We start from the raw sequence: 23,766 nt of genomic DNA on the forward strand, positions 1-23,766 counted from the left end.
CACGCGCAAGGTTGCGCGAATCCTTTCATTTACAACACCATTTGCAACAGTAACTGTGTCAGAGACACTCCTGCACAATATCAGCACAGTATTGACAGCCGTGCGGTCAGCTGCTGGCTCTTGTTGACATTTTGCATCTCAGTGAGGTCTCGATTTTGGGTTTGAAAAATACCTCGGGTGGCCAAATGACATTGGTATGTTATCTGGCTTGAACTTCGATTGGTATGTCATACTGTGGCATCACAACAGTGCCATGAACAACACATCTATCGGCACAAACAGTGTCACTCACATTGAAGTATTTCTCACTGACTCAGATGTGCAGGGAGTCGAACATAACACCCCACTTTTATGCCACAGCATGGTCCACTTCCACTGTTCGTGTCGTTCGGTGTCTAGGCAAGGAGAACACCTTTTTCTGCTTTCCTCTGGTATTGGAACGGTTGCCAGGCACACAGCAGGTGTGCTGTCACCTGTCACAATGCATAGGATGAACGGCAAAAGCTGTGCGCCAAACCTTACAGTATCACTCACAGATAACTGTGGCCACCTTCTCCGACATCTGTTTAGTGCCCTTAGGTTACACCTAGTGCCACGTCGTGGTCACTCCTGGCAGGGTACAGTTGTCCACAAACCTGTCTAGAGCACTCAAATGGTGCACCGGGTAGTAGTGTTATTTACGAGTGGCCAAGAGCTGACAACACGATGTCATCATGCATGGACATTCCCATGGATAGGGTTTAACTCTTCATGTTTTTAAAGCCTATATTGGACCTGCCAGACAGCAGGAATGCAGCAGGTTTGAGCGCTGTAAATGGGGCTGTGGACGACAGTGCAAAGCTCTCCCACAGCATTATCGTGAAGCTTCATGACCGGTACAAGTGTTGAAGTACTGTACCCTTGCTGTTAGTGAAGTGCCAATTCAGATGCTTTGAGAAAATAGAAGGCAAATGGATAGCAAGTTGCACATAGCAGTCTTGTAGCTTGAGTGCTTGGTCTAGAATCCATAAAACTCATTTTTTTACTGCAGTTGGTGTATTAGTAGTACTACTACATGTAGTTATCTTTTTTACAGTTTGGGTATTCAGAACAATCTGCAGTCTGAGAAATCTCTGCTCTCTCAAGCTCCACTGTAAAAACCAGTTAGGTTTAAATTGTCTTATTCTCTTGAAATCAAGTGGCTGGGGCCGAAATCAAATGGCTGAGGCCAGGATGTCGGAATTTTATTCCTTTAAGTGTTTGCACATCCTGTTTTTTATATTATTTGCCTGATCCTATTCTGTGCCTTGTGCCTCAATGCAGGTAAAGTGACCAAAAAGAAGAAAATGGGAAGGAAGAGGTATCGAAATGGCCAAGGAAACCATTTCAACGACTTCGCATCTGAAAAATGGGTAAGCATTATGATACAGCTGTTTTCACTGTTTTTCTCCATGGCTAGGCAAAAATTTTGAGAGTTTTCTTTAATAATATTACTATATTTGTAACAGGTGGCCCTGATATAGTCGGCTATTGGGTCTGCTTCGGTACTTTGGGTGTCGTACTTGTCACATTTAATTAGTTGCACTATTCCTAAATAAAATGAAGTCACTTAGGGAATACACATGTGCTCATTTAGAGCGTGCAGTATGCCAATCAGATACATTACATGCATTAAGAAAAAGCTGACTACTGCCAAACAATAAAACAAATCAGTGGTTAGTAGTCTCATTTCATCTATTAAAAACTAACAAAAATGCTGTTTCAAGAATTTTAAAACTTCAGGCTAACAAATGAAACTGCGTAGCTAAGAACAGAGGTCAAAAATGTTTTTAAAAAATGCCTAATTGCTTTAAAAGATAACAAAAGTTGCATTGTATCATTAATTTTTTTTAATGAAAATTATTTTTTAAACTGAGGTTCTTTAACCCTTTCCGTCCAAGGTCCAAGCTATTTCACCAGTTTCGGGCACCGCGAAAGAAAACAAGGACTGTGCTGCAAGAACAATGCACAGAATGTTTATTTTTGGTGTTTCTTTATGTGTCCAAGCCTTTCTATGATATTCGGACTAGCATATACGTAGTGTAAGAAATAGGGCATCATTCATAGTGAGGAAAATGTGCGCAATTCAACCATGGAAAAGTTTGTCGGGCGGTGCCCAACAGCATACAGGAATAGCTGTGTTCCGTCGTTGGGAGGTGCCCCACTAGGGACTGGAAAGGATTAAACCTCATACAGCCATTATAAAAAATGATAATGTAAAGTATCATTTAAGGTTTTCACCTTGCTCACTTTGTACGAACTTATGGGTGAAAATGTTTAGGCTGAATTTCAGTCTTGAGGTGGCAGCTTGCTATGTTCCAAGGAATGTTCGAGCTACTTGAACAATAGTGTTGAGTTCCCCAAGCTCAGAGATCTATACGTGCCCCTTGCACAGTTTTTTCTTTTTTCTTTACCAACCTTTTCTGGGAAGTGTTCATGCTGTTGTCGTTTACAGCTGGCTACTTCATTTCTATGGCCAGTCGGTATGGATTGAATATGAGCATAGTTGAAGCAACTACACGCCTTTTTTGCGTGTGTGTCTGGCGGAAAAGGCTGAGGGTGAAAATGCACGGTTTGCAAAGGACACAATGTCTGAGAAACCCTGTTATAAAGGTTTTACTAAGTAACTGATGGTCTTGATCAAAGCTCTGCCTCTGTGTGTAGTATTTTTCTCTGATCTGCAAAAGGTTTTACCTAATGTGATACAGTGGCTCCTTAATGAGAGAATCTGTTTTTCTGTTGTAAATAACTGAGAAGTAAAGCTCTCTTTCTGTAATGGATAAGCAGAAAAACATCTTTATGATTTAAGTATCACCATCTGCTTGACAATGAAATTTCAGTGCAGCAGTATGCTTGTGCATTGAAGTGATTTTCTGACAGAAACCCAAATCACTACTATTTCTGCAGAACCTTTTTGTCACACTGTGTGCACAGCACTACTATGTCATACTGCACCTTATTCTATGTGCTTCTGAATTTTCAAGTGGCCTAAGTGCAAAGAATGAACTCGGCACTGAAAGAACGCAGCTGCTGGAGCTGCAGGAGGAGAATATAATTTAGCAAAGGCATTTGATCTATGCTGATATTGTATTAGCACCAATTTGAGCACCCTCACCCTTTTTCTTTTCCAATTTGAGGACCCTCTAACAAAATGAGGGTGCTCAGGATTATAGCAGGCTTACATTTAGGACTTCACATATGTGGATTTTTTTTAATATGGTGGCCAAAAAAAGCGGGATGCTTAGAATCGCGGTCTGCTTAATTCCACTTTAATGTGGTAAGTTTAATATGTGGTAAGTTTTGATGTGACCCACTTGTTGCAGACTTCTTTTGTGCATTTCCAGATAGCACAAAGCCACTTACAGCTAAGCATTTTCACAACTGCACTTATTTTCAGCAACAAAATAGGCTGGCATTTTTTTGCAGTTTTGTGCCCTCAGTTTTACTCATATTTTTTCTTTTGTATACTTTATACCTCACAGCAGCAGCAACAGCAGCAGCAGCAACAGCAGCAGCAGCCTCAACCAGAAGACTCACAACAGCAGCAGTCGCAGGCACAGTCACTGCCACAGCAACAACAGCAGCAGCAGCAGCAGCAGCAGCAGCAGCAGCAGCAGCAGCAGCAGCAGCAGCAGAAGGTTCAGGACAAAGATGTGAGCATGGACACTCTGGAACCAGCGAAGGGCGACGCCAGCACACCCATGGAGACGGCCGCCGTGAGCACGCAAGGGCCTGAGCCACCACAGCAGCTTCTGAGGCCCGAGAGTTCTGTCGAGTCACCCGCACCAGCTCCGCCCGTTGAGATGGAGGTGGACACTCCAGAGCCAGCACCAGTTCTGCCAAGCAAGAACCCGAAGAGCTGGACGGTGAGTGCGCCAACAGTGTGTGATACAGCGTCAATGGGAGGAAAGCTAATTTCGCTATTTCCCCTCAAGACAAGGAGTGCGTGAGAGGTCTAAATATATGTATGGAAAAGAAGCATATACCAAAGATAAACCCCGCATTAGCACGGGAACGAGCGGATGTCCGAATATTGTCACATTAATGCAGGGCACTGATGAAGGTGCCTGTACTAGTGGCAGCTACCTTCTGGAGTGGAACGCCAGATTCTTGTGGTGTGCTTTCTAATGAAAAAAATAGACAAAGAGGCCAACCAGTGCATTCTAAATGGTCAGCACATGTTTCAAACTACGGATGTTTAATAAAAAATGTAAGAATGATGGAGATACCTTTATCAATTTTGTAATTAAATGCTTCGTAGCAAAAATAAATGCCATAGAGGGTGGACAAGTGCTTGAGCATGGTTGCCTTTCTGGCCACAAGATGCTACCAGCATGTCATTGCTGTCAAATCAGTGCTTCCCCTCCTCTGCGCTTGCTTGGCAGATTAGGAGCTTTATTCAAGCTGTAGGATTGCGCTGATGCATCACCTCCTGGTGCGTTCTGTTCAATGCGGCATCATTCGGTACTTATGGCTGTGCTTGGCGAGTAAATATTTGGCTTCAAAAAGTGGCTTCAAAATTCTTCTTTGGACATTTACGTACAGTGCAGCGATAATGTAAGTATTGATGGTGGAAACATAGAAGATTGTGTGATTTTGCTGGAAGGCACTGTGTTCGCCAAAAATAACTAGGCTGCATGGTTTGCTTCTCTGTTGTATAGTGGATCACTTATGCCTACCCTTAAGCTCTAAACCCCTGTAAGGTGAGGAGAATTTTTGTCTTCACCTTTCAAGACCCTTTGATCTTTAGGGAGGTCGTAAGGGCTCCACTGTACAAGTGAGAAGCACTGTACCAGCATGACTTTTTTGAGAGAAAGTCTAAAGCAACTTATCCTAAAGCTATGTGCCATCTTGGTGGCAGCTCAGGGCAGCTGGTGGCACATTTTGAAGTGAAGAACTTGAAATAGTTGAAGGATGAGAACAAAATCTACAGGGCAGTTACTCCAGCCAGACTTAGACTAGCGGGAACATAGCCAGCGGCCGCAAACCGATTGACCTGTTGCTTTTAATTGCGCACAGTTTTCTGCAATGTCAGATTCTTGTGCTGTGGCCAAGGTCCATATGCTGGGGGTGATGTCCTCGAGGATGATACTTCCAAAATGCAGCCCTTGTATGCATGATATATTGCCTAGCAGAAGGCAACAGGTACAAACGGTTCTCTCAGCTAAGCTTGAGCTGTGTGTAAATTTTGAATGCTACTTTTACAAGGCGTACTGGTCTGAGTGTCATTTTTGTTAGTTGCTTTTTTTTTTTCTGGAAGAGGGGGAAAATATCAGCTATCCTTCCATTTTAGTACGCTAGCGCTTATAGTGGCCATTTCCCGCATTCAGCTATTGTGTGTTTGTTTGAAGTCTGCTTTGTGACTGGTTGCCCACGACGTTATGGGCAACTTGCTCGGGCGTGTACACGCATGCACACACTGAAAAAACGAAAAAAGTAAATCAGAAATATAGGAATGTCGCTGCATAAAGAATTTATCAAGGGATGCAATGCAAAAGGCTACATGAAAATGAATAGACCTATTGTAATGCTATGCTTTCTGCAAGTGGGGCAGTCAGGTCAAGAAGAAACACTTTTGAGGAAGCTGGCATTTTCACGGAGATTTCAGCATTTTTGCTGCTGTACGGTCACAAAAATATTTTTTAATCTCACTTCTGAGCTGTTTTCAGGGAAAATGTTTTAGGCTATAATTAAAAAGACCTGACAGATACCAAATCTGATGTTTTCGGATTTTTCTAAAATCAGATCTTTTTCAAAATTTTTGCAATTTGGTGCCTGCATAACACTAGTGTTAATCATTACTCAGCAAAACCCGCCGCGGCGGCTCATTGGTTATGATGCTCGGCTGTTGACCCGAAAGACGCGGGTTCGATCCCGGCCGAGGCAGTCGAATTTCGATGGAGGCGAAATTCTAGAAGCCCGTGTACTGTGCGATGTCAGTGCATGCTAAAGAACCCCAAGTGGTCGAAATTACCAGAGCCCTTCACTACGGCGTCCCTCATATCCTGAGTTGCTTTGGGGTGTTAAAACCCCCATAAACCATTACTCAGCAACTATAAAAAATAGTTTGAAATTATATGTTATTCTGAAATTTGCGTAGAAAGTTACATGCCTGTGCCAAATTTGGTTGCATTTCGTGTGTAAATAATGAAAATAGTTCTGATTACCGCAACCCTCCTTTACTCTGTGACCATCATATCATACGCATGACAAAATTACCTTTTGCTACTGCTGACGATAACGAACCAAACCGCGCTACATCTAAGTTGATGAAAGGGACGATAGTTATGGGCCATGGCCCACAAGACTGGCCACGAACGCAGTCACATGAATGAACCATGTCTCGATGCTGAACTGTCCTTCCCAGGCAGACCAATCATGGTAGCATGCTGTGAACAGTCAGAATAGGCCCTGCTTTTAACTCATATATGCTGAAACGTAAGGATTTTGATAAAATTAAAATATTTTTGATATAAAATGTTTTAATTACTTCACAGTTCAGAATCGTCCTTTTATTGGTGGAAATATTCTTCTCAACACTGACTTTTGAGCAGTCCTAAAATGTATCAGACTAGTCATATTCGCTACCTGCTACATGTTGTAAAGCTTCAAACATTTGACATCAACTTTAATATTACATTTATCACTTGCGGTGGTTTCCTTATGACAGTGTGCAAAAATTAGCTTTTTCTTGGAGGACCACAGTCTAGTCTATGGGGTCGAATTTCAAAAATAGCATCCAGCGAAGACTGGTGGATTCTTATGAACGCACACAACACAACCCTTTAACAGGAAAAGTTTAGACCGTCTTCAACCTACGCTAGCGGGTGCAAGCTTTTGCACAATAGACTTTTAGATAGCAAAGAAGCGGTGTTCTACATGTGGGACACTAGGCATATATATGGGTTAAAACAGTCGTCGGACAAAATTATGCCACACCATATTCAAATTTAGCATGCACTATTTGTTTTGTTTTGAACCAAAACCAGCATGTATTATGCCTTTTTTAGGAGTTCTATATATCTTTAAATGAAGATTCTGTTCTGTATGCCTCCGTATTTTACTGAAAGCACCTAAACATGCTCTTTTCTCACTGTTCTCTTAAATGGCTTTCCTTTTTTCTTCTCTTGGTCTCAGGTTCAAGAAGTCGCAGACTACATCCAGGAGCTTCCAGGCTGCACTGATTACGCAGAAGAATTCCGCTCCCAGGAAATCGATGGTCAAGCACTGCTTCTGCTCAAGGAGGATCACTTGATGACAGCTATGAACATCAAGCTTGGCCCGGCTCTCAAGATATGTGCCAAGATCAATGCCCTGCGTGAGGAACAGTAACCCACTTCAAACAGGTGCACACCGCTTGTGTTCGGACTTCACATCTTCCCAGTGCTCAAGATGCCCTCTGAAGAAATGTAGACTGTGCTGCGGAGAGAGTCAGTTTACATTTATTTGACTGACCCCAAGACTGGATAAAGTGTCACGTGCGATTGCCATGGTGTGTGCATAGGTCCATCCTGTGGTAACGTGTAAAGTGATCTCCTGCTACAAAACGTGTTGAAGTGCACTGGAGTGACATTACACTGTGTTGGTTGTGTTTATGTGAACTGCTGGAGCAGTTCACGTAGAGTCCTTATTGCATCAGGTTTTTTTCAGCACCTGAACTTTTCCAAGCTGTGTTGTGTTCTGGAGCAGCTTTTGATGGCATTGCTGTGTGCATGTGCATGTATGTGCAGTGTTCGTGAGATTGAATGAGGACAAAGCACTGGATGCCCATGTTTGTATGAAACCAAAATGAACATAACAGGATCTGTGTGGTAACATGCCAAGAAAAGAAACTGTTCTTGCTATCAAATCCACATGATGATCTCCGCATGATGCCGGTGGAAAAATAAAAAAGGCACTCACTATAAAAAGGGTGGAACACTGCTTGGTGAACCCATGTGCTGTGGAAACTAGCACAACTCACCCATCGCTTACATGTGCAAAAAGAGAGTTATTTGTATATTACATCTTGTGCAGATATTTGCTGCCTTTAGATTTGTGAGTGCGCAGGTCGGTGATCTTCCATGCATCTTGTAGAGTTCCTGCAAATCTGACTGGACACTGACTGTTTCCTTTCTTATTTATTGTTGCCCAATGAAATTATTGTACATCCTTCTTGAAGAACTAAGAAATGAATCTTACCAAATGTGTGTGTTTGTGATGGTGACCACAAATGATAGTTCTTGAACTCACTGCTTGATACAGCGAGAGGAGAAATGAGCTGTGCCTGCAGTGAGCATCTCATGTACAAAGTTTAATGTCTGTTGGAGGAGAACCCTTTGGCCTGTTTTCATTAGTGACGTGTGTGTGTGTGTGTGTGTGCGTGTGTGTGTGTGTGTGTGTGCGCGCGCGCGTGTGTGTGTGTGTGTGTGTGTGTGGCCCATTTGTGTGTGAGACTGCACATTTTATGATGTCTGTGTTTTGTAATATATGAGCCCGCCTGTTTTTTTTTTTTGTTTGTGAGAACTGGTCAGGAGTTTCTGTGCATCCTGATGCCTCAAACTAAACCTCGAACATTTTCTGTACATCTGTTGAGCAGTTTTTCTCTTGTAAGTATTCTTTATGTAGAAGAGCGAATTGAATCTTGTCTGTCCTTTCACTTGCTCTTGCAGCTTGGGTCTCAGGCTGTAGTAATGATATAAGCATACTTATGAAATCAAATATTTCATATTTATTTGTCATTCTGGAGAGACATGTAATTATACTTAAAGTACTTGCCCAGATGTTAATAAAAATGCTGTACCCTCTCTAACAAGCCTTGAGCTTGCTGAATGGGCCGCTGTATGTGGCCACCACAGTTCATATCTTCCAGCCTACATCAAGTGAAAAATAGTTGTGTGCATCATCTGCAGCTCTAAACAAAATCTGCAGGGTGTATGGGCTAACAGTCCTATGCATACAACTGTAATGTACCTACCCTTTGACCGCAATCACTTTAGGAGCTCATATGAAGCACATCTGCGCAGATGACACACTGTCTAGAACACTGCGACTCCTTTGATATAACTTCTGCCCTTTGGGTGCACTCACTGTGAACAAAAAATTGGTGTACAGAAGTTCACGGATAAAATTTGGTGCACAGAATGTTTTGCACAAAAGCCTGTCCACAGAATTTTGCAGACAAAACTGTGTCGATGCAGCCATTGAAGACAGCAGCCAGCACCTTCCTGTGTAGACCACCAAGGAAACAAAATTAGTATAGCTAAGAACATAGGCAGGATATATAGTTTAGGATGGAAAAAAACAAGAACAGGACTGAAAGTTGGAAAAGTGCGAAATAAGAACGCCTCTTAAATTTACTAGGCAAGGTGGCACTAGCCACCGCTGCAATTAAAGAGGATGCCAGCAAAATTCAACCATTCATAGAGGTACTCTGCATTTGAAAATGGTTAACATGGAACACACATAGAGTTGCTAAATATTATTACCTTGAGGGGAAGCCAGCTGGCACCACCATCTACGCGAGTTTCTTAAAACAGCGCTTCACCCACCGTGGGAATGCTGGAAAAACGAGGTTTCTTGCTTGGCTTGACTAGTGATAGCCCTAAAACATAACTGCAACTGCAGATATATAAATTTTCGCAAAAGAAAAATACTCCACAGGAACGTTGTTTTACAATCAAAATGTCCTGTAATGAAATCTGCTTACTGTAGATTGCAATAAATTAGCAGAAAAACAGGCAGGTATAAACGAGCGCCAGATTTGTCCATGGTGAGAGAGCGCTTTCTCATCATGTTGGCAAATATAACCAATTGTAGAAAACTTTTTTATGGTTAACACACATTTTTCGGAGCAAATATTCTTTTTAAAAAATGATGCTTAAACAGGTTCCGTTTTGGCATTGTGAATAGGAACGTTTCGTTGGTGTTGTAAGGGGAAACTTCTATGAGAAACTTGTCTGCACGTAAAAAGTGCCGGCTCTCACCATGTACTGGCCAATGAGGTTATATCCTGGCGCTGCGCTTGCGGATTTTGCGAAGAAAAACATGAAAAAGATATGGGAAACGGAACTCTGTCCTACCTCAAGTAAGTGACGGCAGTGTTCACGCTGACCGATACAACTTTTTTGCTTAGCAAGGTTGTATCAGGTTGTGTTGCATAGGCCAGTTGGTGATGCATGTTGAAGAAGCGTTTCGGCGCTGCAAACGGGACGAGATGATTGAAGAAAACATGCTCTGTGATGTGTTTTCTTCCGTCGTCTTGTCCCTGTTTGCAGTGCCGAAGCACTTTACAAACTTTTCTGACCCAGCTAGACTGAAATGAACCACGCCGATAGCAGTTTACAAATTGACCGCGGACATGCGCGTATCATCCATAACAGCTCATAAATCCGCGATTCGCTGAAACGGCATGGTCTGTGCATACGCAGGAAGAAAATGCGGATTGGCGAACGTGTTCACTGTTTTCGAAAATGAGGCATCTGCAGTAGGATACAACTTAAAAAAAAAAAAATCGGCAGTTGCTAACACTAGGCGACGTCCGCGACGTACTGTATTACTCCGCTGGCTAATCATAATAGTAAACGAAATCAAGCTTTTAATGTATGGCTCTAATAAGCCATGCGTCAAAATTTTAGAGCTTATATTTTTTTCTCGTGATTAGCTTCTTGTTTAGGTACCAATTATGAAAAGTTTTGACAATGGACTATTTTTTTTTTGTCGAGGAGTAATTATGTGCGGCGGTCGTGAATGCGGGCGGAGCTTCACTGGAGGCTTGTGTTGTATCCGACTGCAGAAGTTTTCCCGGCAGCCAGTATTATCTATGAGTGACGTAAGCAGTGCATAGTTTGCACCCGCCATCTGTGGGTCCCGGAAGCGCGGTGAAAAGCCTGGGCGTTTCCCTCGCCAACCGGTTCCCGCATACATTGGAGGAGACTATACTAGCCTGTAGTAGTAGTAAGTGTTTAATCAAAAATATAATAAAAAAGAAGTTAAAAGATTTTTGCTCACCCCGGCATCTGCCATCACTGTATCGGCGGCACCTGAGCTGGGGCAGCGGAAATAAAGGATAGAAGGCAGTATGAAGAAGATAAATGAAAGAGGTGAGGGGATAGCAAGAAAGGACATAGGGAGTTGTCATATTTACAGAGTCAAAATAAAGTTGTCCAGGTCGTGCGCGTGTACAGTCAATGAGAAAAAAATAAGAACACGCGCACAACACTTTGCACACAACAGCTGGAGAGGGGCGCCCAGCTGTTAAGTGTCCGAGGTAGTGCAAGGGGAGCGTTCCGTCACAGGCCCAAATATGGCATCGGTGAGCTCTTCCGCGACTTCACGTATAGACGCTCTTCACAGCGAAAGCAGAGTACATCTCTGAATTTTACCACACAGAAGCACAGTTACTGCACCGAGCGCATTCTTTACGGTGACCCCATTCGTTACTCTGCAGTTATTGCAGCCTTCGGATCTGAAATGGACTGCGTGCGCAGCTGGATAACCACAGAACATCCATGGAAACGAAACTGAACAACCAAGAAGTGCAATCCGTAGAACAGTGAACAAGCCACCGGATGTCGTTCCGAAACCTCGTCTTTCAGGTGTGCATGGCCGCCAGCTTTCCAGAAAAGGAACTCTATGGGACCACAAGTGGGCACCCAAAGACAGAATCCTTAGACGGTAAGTTGAAAGGGGCTTTAATGCGTACACCCTAGCCAAAAAATGCCGTTCAGAACGTCCGAGTGCCCGTGCCCGGACGCCTCACTGCTAGCGGGCTTCTTTGCTGGCGCGGTGATAAGGATGGCGCGAAATTTTCAACAGAAAGAGTGCAATCATGCATAAATCCATTGCTATACCGGATACACTGCGAAAATTGTGTTGTCGGAAGTTGTGTGCATCCCTTGACTGGGGCGACTGCATAATATTGGTTGTTTTCATGGCCTAGAGAACCGCCAATACCGCCAGAACCGCAAGTAATCCAGTACGGCGGCGTTACGGAGCACTCCTGTGTCCCATTTAAACGCCGATAACCAGCCACTGACTGCCGAAGTCCTCATTTCAGCACTCCACCCGACCAGACATGGGTGCCCTTACGAGGGCGAGCCCTCATGAGGGCTCACTCGGTGAAGTTCCAGAGAGGATTGGCGCAGAAAAAAAAAAAAAAAGATGTGAGGGTGAGGTAGGGCAGAGGTGACGAAGAGAACATGAGGGAGAGAAAGATGCACTGGTTCAGAGTAAATGTGTGTCTCAAAGTTCGTTCCTGCCTCTGCCTTTAAGTTTCCCGTCCGGGGCGCAGCCTGTTCCAGAACACGCGTGGACGAGGACTAAACGAAGACAACTAAAGAAGAACTATGGTCGGAAGGCTGACGCTGCACGATCTGCGCGGCCCGTGCACTCCGAGCTGCGTACTAAGTAAACGGGAGAAAGCGAACGAAAACAGCGGAACTAAGAGGACCCGAGAAAAAGCGTCAACAAATTAGAAACGAAAGCTCCGGGTTACCAAGTAGGCGACACGGTGTTCCTCGACAGGAAGCAACCTGCAACAGAGAAGCCACGCTAGTTGAACCGAATATACTGATGCCCATATATCGCCGTAAAAAAGCTTCGCAACCAAAGACACAAAGTGCATTACTCTCCCGGCTCCAACGAGCACAATGCATTTATGAAGGAGCGGTGATTGAGGACAAATAAAATAAACTTTATTGCCCAAATGAGCAGGCGCGAGTCATCTTCCTATAGGTGGGCGGCGTCCTTAGTCCAGGATGCAACGGATCCTGGCCTTTCGTCGCGCCATGTCCGCCAGCATGAGCTGGATCTAAGGGTCAGGGCTGGTTATCCAGGCCTCACACCGCTCTTCGGAAGGTTGTTGCGCCGCTAGTATATCTCGGTGCCATCGAAGTCTGTCGCCATGTGGCGCAGAGTGTTGGGCACCTTGCAGTGCGAACTGAATGTGGCGCAGAGTGTTGGGCACCTTGCAGTGTGAACTGAAGTGTTTACTATATACGAATAGCAGCCAGTGACGGTCCGTTGTCTGACACCAAGAGCAACGAGGGCTTGGCAACCGACGTGGAGGGAAAAAAAAAGAAGGAAAAGAGCGCATTCCAACCGACGGGGACTGGAAAGAAATTATGGCCGAATGATGGCCCGTCAAGTCATGTCCTTCACCCCCTACCCGTTCCTGTCCCTCGCTGTAGGAAATAAAGGGCACAGCTGAGAGTCTGCGCTTGTCCGTACGCGCGTTTCTCACTGTGTCCTCTCTCCCGTGATCGCTTTCCTTTCCAGATCTAGCTTTAGCGTTGGCGCGCGTTCCTTTAAATCGCCTTTCTTTACCACGAGGACTAAAGCCACTGGAACGGGAAAAGTACCGCATTCGTTTTCTCTTGCCGGCGGGCCAGCGCGCGCGCGCTCCCGATACGGTCTACGCGGTGACGTGGTCATTCCCCGCCATAAATGGTCCGCTCGCTGCTTTCTCGCGGTCGCCGGCACACATCATCCGGAGCATTACGTAGCACTTGCTCTTATGGGCCGAGATAAGCGTGCACAGCATTTCCAGTCACGTAGTGACGCTTGTGCAGTTCATGCCTGCGTAGACTGCGCGCGGCCGTCGCTTCAGCGGCGCTGGACCAAATATGGCGGCTCCGGTGATGGTTGCGGTACTTTTCCCGTTCCAGTGACTCTAACGAGGACCAACACCAAGCACGCGGCGCGAGAAAAACAGGAGCCGGGAAGATTGCTGGGAGGAAGTCAGTGCGTGTGACGCGTGTGAAGACAGCCTGGCATGTGTCCGGCAAGCGAGCCTGCGTCCTGGGTCGGGTATATCGGGTGACGGCGGTCCCGAAGGTTCGTGGCCCGAGCTAATCGGCACCCGTGACACCGCTTACCAGCCCGCAGCGAGCATCGACAGCCCCGGCGGCGTTTCTTGCAGCTGGGCATTGCCGCTCGCTCCACAGATAAGCCACCGCTTCCCCCGCACTCTGATTCTTTTCCTGTGTGTATTTCGATCTTTCTATCTCGCCTTGCTCCTTTGTATTGCTTCGTTCAATCGCGTAACATCACGTATGTTTATGCATACTTCTTCGGTCATTACACCGGCATTACACGTTTGTTAATTTCACCACACCCCGCCTGTTTCCGGTGTCACGAAATTCGCTGATAGGTCGCGTGACCTTGTGACGTCATCACATAATCTGGGAATGCGCTAGCCCCCCGGGGGCTAAAGCAAATATAAATTGTAGAGAAACCTGGGAAGCCCTGCTGCGGAGCGAGGTCCCTGCTCCACAGCAACAAGCCGTCCCCCTGGCGGAAGAAGCCGCGAGGAGTCAAGACCTCTTTGCATGATTCTAACTGCGGAGGTCCCGGCCCCGTCACCCAGGCCTGCATGCCGGGGACGGGGAGTAGGGGGCCTCCTTATCTGGTAGAAAATAAAGTTGGTATCATCATCATCATCATCCCACCGTGACAGGTGGCAACCTGACCATTGTTTTGTGAGCAGTCTGCTCACCGTGGCAGTTAATGGCTGGTCAAGATAGATCACGTGACCTTGCGACGTCATCGCAATCTACCCACCATGACAGGTGGCCGTCGGAATGTGAGCAGCTTGCCCACCGTCTAGAGGGGGAAGCGCCTCCCCCATCTTCAACTGATTGCACTCAGCTCAGATTTTGTCAAACACTTCAATTTTGTTACGTTATTAAAAAGCAGAGTGGCGCTGAGCTAGTTTACTTCATAGCCAGTCGTCAAGCATTTAATCTGAGTAACCTAAACCAATTGTGTCGCAACATAAGTCGCTGACAGACCGCCCCTGTTCATGAGCATGATTATCAGAATTGAAACATACTCTGTGTAAGCTTTTCTAATGGAGTCGATCACTTCTCTTATGTACATTTTTATAAAGCTGCCCATTTCTGAATTGAAATAGCGAGACAAATACGCTTTGGAACAGTGAAATGTGAAAAAAAAAATCAAACAACAAATAAATTGAACAAGTATTTAAATAAAACATGACAAATAAATAATTAAACTCAATTCCTGCACCCACTGAAAATGTTCTGGAGTTCCTGCATGCAGTCCCTACATTCTAGCACTGGGTCTCAGGTTCCTTGTCAATACTGGTGGGTGGTCTGAGACTCTCCTGAGTTTAAGCCCTGTATAATTTCTAACCGTGTGTACGGATAGAAAGCGAGAACATCGGGCCGCTATTTCCTCGCACATGCAGTTTTATCGGAGCAATCGAGAACGCCTTGTGCTCTCATTTTGTAAGCACCAGGTAGAAAACACATAATGAATGTAAGGCTGCTAGGGCACAATTATTTTAAAGCGAAAGCATTATTGGCCGCAAACTCGCGATTTCGCCGTGGCGGTACACCATCGAGACACGTGACGTCACAACGCGCGCCTCGCCGCGGAAGGTTGCTGTGTTTCGCGCGCTCGCCGCGCCATCTGGCATGACGTCACACCGCGCCGCTCGCCTCCGCCGCCGTTTGGTAGGACGTGACACCGCGTTCCTCGTCGTTGCGCTCGCCTCCGCTCGCTTCGACAGCTGCGTCGCGTGCGTGATAAGATGTCACAGGATTGAAAAGGAGAGCTGGCGTGCGCCGCAGCCACAGTTGAGGCAGGCGACAGTATGCACGGCGACAGTTCTGATAAGCTGGAGGAGGCCTGGAATCGACAGCGGAACGAGATGAAGAGGAAACGAATCGCCCAGGAAACAGACGAACAGCGCGCCGAACGACTGGCTAAACGCCGCCGTGAATATGCCGCCGCTAGACAGGCACGTTTAACGTCCGGTGTCTCGACCGCTAGCAGCAGCGACAGCAGCCGGAGGAGAGACCTGAGTCCTGCTTCACTGAAGACTGCCCGTGATGAACGATGGAACGCGACCAAGAGTCTTCAGCGGCAGGCTCAATAAACCGAAGAACAACGTGCCGCTAGCCTAGAGAATAGGCGTAAGAGTGACGCGACCCCTTCAATCCTTGGACAGCCTCGGTGCTGAAATCAAACATGGACCTACAGGTCATACTGGACGTTTATGCCTGTGCTTCATACGTTGTGGAATATGTGAACAAGGCCAACCGGGGAGTTTCACACTTGCTTTCGCTACATATATCCTGGCATAGCCGAGCTAAGCCACCGCCATTTTTTTTAGTTCGATTCTATTCTATTCAATTCTTATCATCCACCCATCTCACTGACACAGACAATAACAGGTCGTTCTGACACAGGTCCGTGATAAGAACTGCGCTGTTATAGTCCCGCAAGCGCTCCATTGCAGTGGGACAACTTTGTGTTTCCATGCTCTCTCTGTATTCAGGAGAGTGGCGGATCCGGCTGGTTGATGCGCGTTTGTCATTTCTCGAAAGCGCTAAAACACGGACAAAGAAGGAACAGACATGGGCGAGTATTCCGGCACCTGAAAAATCGTACAGTGACACTTAGCAGCTCTTATGACTCGTCAGCTTGCAAATATCCGTGCGAAAGTGCTCCCGTGTATGTTTTTGAAGGAAAATATGAAACCGCCGGAGTGTGCCGGCGAAGCACTCACAACGGAGCAAACGACGGGGTGCCGCGAGCTCCGAGCCTTCTCACGGTCGGTCGGGAAGACGGCCGCGGCCTCCTTGGGCTAGTTCGCGGCAGTGCCGCAGTGTGGCGCCGATTTCGTGAAAAACGCCAATACGGTGGACTCATTTCATGTTTGCTTCATCATCCAAGCCACATACAGAAGGTTTAGGTGACTTCCTCGGTGCTCGGCTCAGCGGGCCCGTGTAAGTGCTTCGAGTGATACCAGCCTTTACGGTATCTCAATTCGCCTTCAATATGGTTAGAGTTGTTTGATTAATAACATCCGGAGAACGTTTGCGACGCGTCTGCTGTGGGGACCGTCATTCCCGATTCACGCTTAAGCGCCAGGCGCAAGCGGAGGCGCTTCGGCAAGTTCGCTGGGAGGCACGTTGGAAAGAGTTTAGAGATATTTTACTGTTGACACGGGCGCCGTCACCTTTGGCCACGCGATCATGCCGTAATTTCTCGCCTTTTAGCCTTGTGGTTGCAACCGGCGTGGAGAGGGCCCGGTATGCCCGGCCCCTTACAAAAATTTCTTTAGGCAGTCTATGGACTGTCTATAGACTGTTGTCTATATGTTCTATAATCTTTCTATAGACAAATTCTATAGTCTAGTCTATAGGCAATATAAACTCTAATGACAGTGTATAGACAAAGTTATTAACAGCGCATTTCAAGTACTGAGTTATTTTCCTGCGTTTCTCTGTGTGTGTATGTTTCTTCAGGTTGTTCTTGAGCCGCTGTGTCTTTTATGTTGATGTTTTATGTTAAAATTTTATGTTTGTAGAATAGTTATAGCATAAACCTGGTACCTTGTATTTCTGCTTGATATTATTGACCAATGTCTCGGCTGCTCCCCCATTATGTAATGCCCTAACCTACGGGCCTTTAAGGGTAAATAAACGATGAATAATGATGGTGAGATATGGCCACACACTTTTAGTAAATTATTGTATATGGGCTGTCTGTATACTATGAATGGACAAAAGTAAATATCTATAGGAAGGCTACAGGGTCTATAAGAAGTGTATAGAGAGTCCATAGACCTGTTTTATAAGGTTGTGCCTGCCGCGGTCGTACCGAAAATTAATGCCCACGATTCCTTCGATGTGGTTTTACAGTGATCGCTTGCACACCCGGGCATGCGTGTCAGCACGGTATTGAGGCGCCTCACAGCAGTCGTGGGCGAAACAGCGAAATACGAAAAAAGTAACAATGGGAAGAAGTGCCGAGGATGCACTTGCAATTGGGATACCGAGAATGCACAGCAACCGCCTACAATGTCATCGTGAGAACGCGTGCTTTCGACGATCACGGTGGACACCACGACATTTAATGTGGTATTTCAGGTATTTCAGGGAAGCCCGTACAATAACTTTAAAGAATAAGCTTTTTTAGGTAATAAAATGGCTTTTTCTCCACAGTATCAGTGTTGGCAAACGTCAGTAAAAAAGTGAATCATGTTAACTATAGAAGGTGGCTAACGAAATTTCGATAATTAACTTTTTTGGTATTACAGATAGGCACCTGGTTGCAATTAAGAGATTTGTAGCTGGCAATTAGCTGTAGCCATATATCAGTTTTTGAAATTCCATCTTTGGCGCTGTGGCTTAAAAAATTTTGGCACTTTCACGCGCGATTCAAAAATCGCGCGCTTGCGATGAGCGCACAGGGATGCCTACTTGTGCAAGAGAGAGAGAGAGACAACTTTGTTTGCCATAAAATCTCGAGATTTAAGGCAGGTGGGCTTGGTGTGGCCCCCAGGTGGGCCCGACTACCTGAGCCCACGAGACGAGTGCCATTTGGGTGTTCGTGTCTGGTCTTCTGAGAAGTTGGTTCTATCCCACCTCGGAGGGAGCTGCCAGTAAGGTTCGTGGGGGCGGGTTTCCCGCGCAACCCCAGAGGATATGAGCTTGCTGCTCGCTAGCCGAGAAGAAACAGGAGGCAAAAGAAACAGTGGGTTTCAACAAAAGAGCCTGCGATAGTGAGGAAGCGTGCTCATCTGCGGGTGACGAAGTCCAGTCGACCGCTGGAAGCATCGGGCAGTGCGTTGCCAGTTGCAGGGCTGATGTGCTGTCGGATCGCGGACGGTTGGTCAGCTCCGCAACCAGCAGACCGACGTTTCCATCGGCCGATTGGACTTCGTCAGTTCGAAGTCCCCACGATGGACGAACCAGGCCGGAATTTTTCGCGAGCCTTTAGACCACTTTCAGTGGTCGAAGCCCGTGCAACTCGTCCGCGCAGTCGACTTCCCCGATCGCTCTCCCTGGGCGGCCGTTTCTTGCCGCCGACTTTCGATCTTTCCCCACAATTACAACCATCCATAATTACAATAAACTAAAGCGACTACAAAAAAAAATGGCGTTACGAATTCTCGAGAACTTTTATGGAAACCCAAGCCAGCTATCCACTGATCCCTTGTTTACTAAACATAATATGCATAAAGCAACTTAATTATATGATTACAAACTGTCCCTATATATGCATAAACATAACCTTCCAAATAATGCACACCCTCCCTTGCATGCTTACAGCTTACGTAAGGAACTAAAACCAGTGTTGCGTACAAGTTCAAATTATGGCCGGTCCACTCTTGACTACCGCATACCATCACTGTATAATAAACTAAAAACCCACATTGACTTTACTGCCCCGCTTAACAGATTTAGACAAGAATTAAGAAATTTTTTGATGAGGCAACGAGTATTACTGCGATCCAAATTAATGGCACTGACCAATAAGAACTGACACCACTACTCGACCGACGGGCAACTGGTTGGTTTTTAATCGATTAACTCTTGTTTGCATCATAATGTGCTGGCGTGTATTGGCTTTTTGTTTTAATGTATTGAAATGAAATACATTATATTGAAATATTACTTTATAACTCTTCACGAAGTGTAAACACTGCATTTGCTATTTGTATATGCTTCATGTTCATATTCATTTTTGACATCTGCTGTATGTATAATTATTAAGAAGTGTAAACACTGCATTTCCTCTATAGGTATGAGCTTCATGTTCATATATCTTTTTGACTGTGCTGAGAAGTCCACTGCGTGATGCTGCCTGTAGGTCCCCAGGGCCCAGTCAAGCTGTCTGTGACAGCTTTTTCCCTGGGGGACCCCCAACTTGTAGGTTGGAAATAAAGTGGATTTGTATTTGTATTAGGTTTAATCGTGAGTCCATTCCGTCCCCGCGGTGTAGAGATGCGACTCAACCGCATGAAGGAGTCCTTGACATGCTTGCGGAACGGTCGCTCGTCTACCCTTAGCGAGCATGGTATGGAGTACCCTATACTGGCGGATGACTTTCTGTGACACTGCAGCCAAGGGAAGGCAAGCAAAGGAAGGGGCCTGTGTCAATGTGTCACAGCGCCAAGTAGTAAACGATTGTTCCTTCTTTTTGCCCCATTGTGGAAAAGAAGCGGCGTCCCGCGTACTGGTGGGCACCGGCCACGTTTGATGCACAGAAGAGCCACCTACCACGGTTGGAAGGTGGCAAATTAGAGAGAGGAGAATCTCGGTCTCCACTCGAAGGGGAGAGACCGGAAGGTGGCTGCCACGTAATGAAACCAAAAACTTGAGCCGCCTTTTGGCTTAGAACGCGGAAAGCTTTCTTGCCAATTCTGGCTTTTAGCAAGCTCCGACAGACCGTCTACTACTGAGCGTAAGGCTGTCCAAATCAGTGGAAGTAAATTCCTTGTATTATTCACCCAGTTGAAAACCGCAGCGGTGGCCTAGTGGTTTGAGCGTCTGCCTCGTATGCGGGAGGTGCGGGGAATTCGATCCCCAGTGCCGCCGGGCACCCACCGGTTATACAATGGGTACAAGCTTTACCCTGCCTGGTGCTCGGCTTCCGGGGGGGAAATGCTTGAGAAATGAGTCTTTGACCCCACCTTGTGAAATGAAAACTACCTTGTGCCATGGCGCTCTTTGGCCAAAGCTGCCCTTGCGCCATAAAAATTCATCTTCATCATCACCCAGTTGAAAAACACTACAGAAAAGCTTCTGTTGTCACAACAGATTTTCTGTAATCTTTTCGGCCAGAAACATTACCAACAACAGAAAATTTGTGTAGTTACTACAGAAAGGTACTACAGAACTACGGACTGTAGAAAATTACTACAGAAAAACTATATTACTGCACAAAAATGCTACAAAAGAACAGAAAAATCTGTCGTTACGACAAAACTTCAAAATATTTTGTCATGTTTTTGACACTGTTCTGTCGTTGTTTTCGACTGGGAACGCATATAATATCGACATTACATGAGCTTTCGCGGATGTCACTTTTCTCGCGGCGTTTTTTCATTTGCGCATACGACAAGATTACCCCACCCCGGAGTCAATGCTACCCCAAAAATAAGCCGCACGCTTTCCGTTTCCCTGTGCGGAAGAACAGCTTCTCGCCACCGTCGCCGCTGGCGACTTCCCGTAAACACGCGCGCCAGCGAAGGGGGCGAATTTATGTTCCCGCGACGGGTTTTCCGGACGCCACTGACGTTTTCGGGTCAACGCACTAAATCCTAGCTGGCGAAACTCCCCCCTCCCGAGCCCACCCGACCAACGTGCCAGCGGCGGCGGAAAGCCAGACGAGGAAAGGCGCTGGAATGAAAATAAATGGCACCGCCTCCTGCTTTGCGCAGCCGTCGCGGGACGCCGTCGAAGCGGCCCTCCCCCGACTACCCCGGCCGCCGCAACCGCGATCCCAAACATTTCGAACGGAAATGCCAGCAGCGCTGGCGGCGGCATCAACGCCGGCACGGCGTTGTATACACGCCTCACGTGCAGCGTGGGCGGGGGAGGGTGCCGATCGTTGGACGAAGTGCCGCCGACGCCGACAGACTCGATTCCGCGGGGTAGAAAGGAAGGGGGGCCGGAGGAGACGTCGAGACGTTTATGGACCGGCATTGTCGTCTCGCGGCAGGGGTGGCAGACACACATAGAGGAGGGTTCGCTTTTGTTTTCTTTTCTTGTTCTTCATTTGCTCCCCTCTTCTTCTCCGAGTCGCGCTTGCGAGGAACACCTCGCGCATGACTTGCGGGATCGAAATCTGTCCGGGGATCAGTAACCTTGTCTGCGATCGGGAAACGCGGGCGTGCGCGATACGGATGAGAGATCTGTTCGCGTTCATTGATATTATTGCTTGTTATCAGCGCTTATGCTACATTTTTCTAGCGGTTTTTCGCTGTTTCAGTAAATACTTCCTCCTGTAAGCATTTGTAAGCCCGCTGTGCCAACAGACGGTGAAGGCAGAACATTAATATTATTTTTCCTTTTATTTTTTTTTTATTTTGGGCACACTGCAGGCGATATAGCCAATGCAGGAGAGGCTTCAAGCATAGTACAAAATAATACAACCCAATACAGTACAGCAAGTACACATACAATTGTAATACAGGAATTACGCCACTTGAAGAAAAGGGCTAGGAATTGAAAAACAAATGGCCCAATTCATTAGCGAAATCCGGGGATAAAAAGTGGCGTGAGGAAGACAGTTACACTCATTCTAGTTCTCTTGGGAAAAAACTGTATGAGGAGTTCTCCTGAACCGTATGGCATTCAGGCAACACTAATGCCCCTGTCACACGGGACTTCTTCTCGGCCTTTGCCGTAAAGTTGTCTTATTGCACTAAAGGAGGAAAACCGAAAAGGAGCAGCGACGCTGCTACACGGCAAATCCAAAGGAGCTAGAACGCGGCCTCCGTGAATGCCAAAAGTCACCGCTGTGTGTGAAGCGGCGCTAGTAACATTATGAAATTAAAGCAGACGGTAGCACTTCAGCTAAGAGTGCATTCGTTTAAGTTGGAAAAAGTAGCTATCACGATAATAAACGAGCGTTCTGACGGTGAGAAACGGATATTTTGAAACAAAGTTTCTTTTTTTTTCATCGTTCTCGGTCCGACCACGGTAGGCGCACTTTTCCGTTCGGATCCTCGTTGTGTTCGAGAAGCGTGCTTTGTTGCTTGTGTCTTTGTGCACACAAGCAAACTCAAAAAACGCACTCAACAAAGAGCAAACGAAGAAAAAACAGCAAAGAGAGATGCGCAAGCACGTGTGTGTCGATGCGGCTGCTGAAAAGCGTTCAAGTCCTTTCTTAGCAGTGTGGATGTCTTTAGTGATAGCCTCCTCTACGGTTAAGTGCACTGTAACGCAAAATTAACCATTGAATAAGATAAATTAGATATTTTTACGGTTTCAAAACTAAAAATTGCGTCAATTTTTTATTCTTTGAGCTCGCTAGCTGGCGCTGCCGTCTGGGTTGCTCCTTTAAGCAACTTTAAGGCCGCTGACGGCCGCCTTTATTGCTACGGAACTTTATCGCAAAGGTCTCGACGCTTTGCCGTGTAGATGCGCGTCACGCGCATTTGGGGCAAATGACCTTAATTTCCAAGGCCTTACAAGTGCCCGTGTGACAGGGGTATAAGTCGGATACAACTCAAGAACGAAACGTCTTTTCCCCGACAAAGGACCCCCTTCCAGCTACTGGTGTTGGCCTATTCTCATGAACCTGCTAGCGTGACAATGCAAGGAGCGGCGTTACAACGCAGGGAGGGGACAATTCCTGTCCCTGGAAGGGAGTGTCTCGTTTCAGCAGCCACTCCCTGCATTGTCGCGCTAGCATGGCTGATGAGCAGACTTTCGCTGGTGGCGTGATCCAGCTCCATCAATAAGACATGTAGCCCATGCCATGCCCTGCCCCTTCGCCACTATCCCCAACAACTCCACTCTGCTTGGCGACGGCGGTTTCCCTCTAGCCACCCGTCGCCTTTCACCCTCTCTCCACGTTCACCCTGCCCTCTCTCTGCCTCCTCTCTTACCTCTCCCTCTCGACTTTCCCTCTCTCCATTTTGCCTCCTCTTACCAGAGGCTTCACACGCCGCCAGCACCGTACACTTTTTTGCGCTATTGTAGGTTCTAATGCTAACGCATTTAAAGAATCCATAAGGAAGCATAACTGCCAATGCGGTCTTCTTGCAGACATGCACGCTCTTGTTGAAGCTTTGTTTCGGAAAGGGAAACGAAGAAATGCAATCTACTACCCATGGGAGAATATTCTGCCGTAGTCTGGCACTGTAGTGTTCGATCACTGTAGTGATACGAGGGATCTTAAAAAAAAAAAAACCACCGCGTCGCAGTGTTACAGCGAAGCAACATATTAGCACGGCATCGTCGTCAGCACCAACCGCTTCTGTGCAATGCTGTGGCATCT

General features: G+C 46.4%; 1 protein-coding gene across 45 annotated transcripts in view; it reads left to right on the top strand.

The window, feature by feature from the left end:
* LOC144121173 (uncharacterized) overlaps positions 1–8,812 on the top strand; it is a 229,387-nt gene extending 220,575 nt beyond the window's left edge. For 31 of the 45 annotated variants that reach the window (XM_077654218.1, XM_077654215.1, XM_077654210.1 and 28 more), the window contains 3 exons: positions 1,303–1,391; positions 3,501–3,884; positions 7,156–8,812. In XM_077654218.1, coding sequence (XP_077510344.1) covers positions 1,303–1,391; positions 3,501–3,884; positions 7,156–7,350 — 668 coding nt within the window. In that variant the 3' untranslated portion in view covers positions 7,351–8,812. The remainder of the gene's footprint in view (positions 1–1,302; positions 1,392–3,500; positions 3,885–7,155) is intronic. The other 14 variants (XM_077654227.1, XM_077654241.1, XM_077654214.1 and 11 more) reach the window with 1 other exon arrangement.
* Positions 8,813–23,766: the final 14,954 nt, after the last annotated feature.

This window comes from Amblyomma americanum, chromosome 2, assembly GCF_052857255.1.
Source record: "Amblyomma americanum isolate KBUSLIRL-KWMA chromosome 2, ASM5285725v1, whole genome shotgun sequence".
Classification (NCBI taxonomy): domain Eukaryota; kingdom Metazoa; phylum Arthropoda; class Arachnida; order Ixodida; family Ixodidae; genus Amblyomma; species Amblyomma americanum.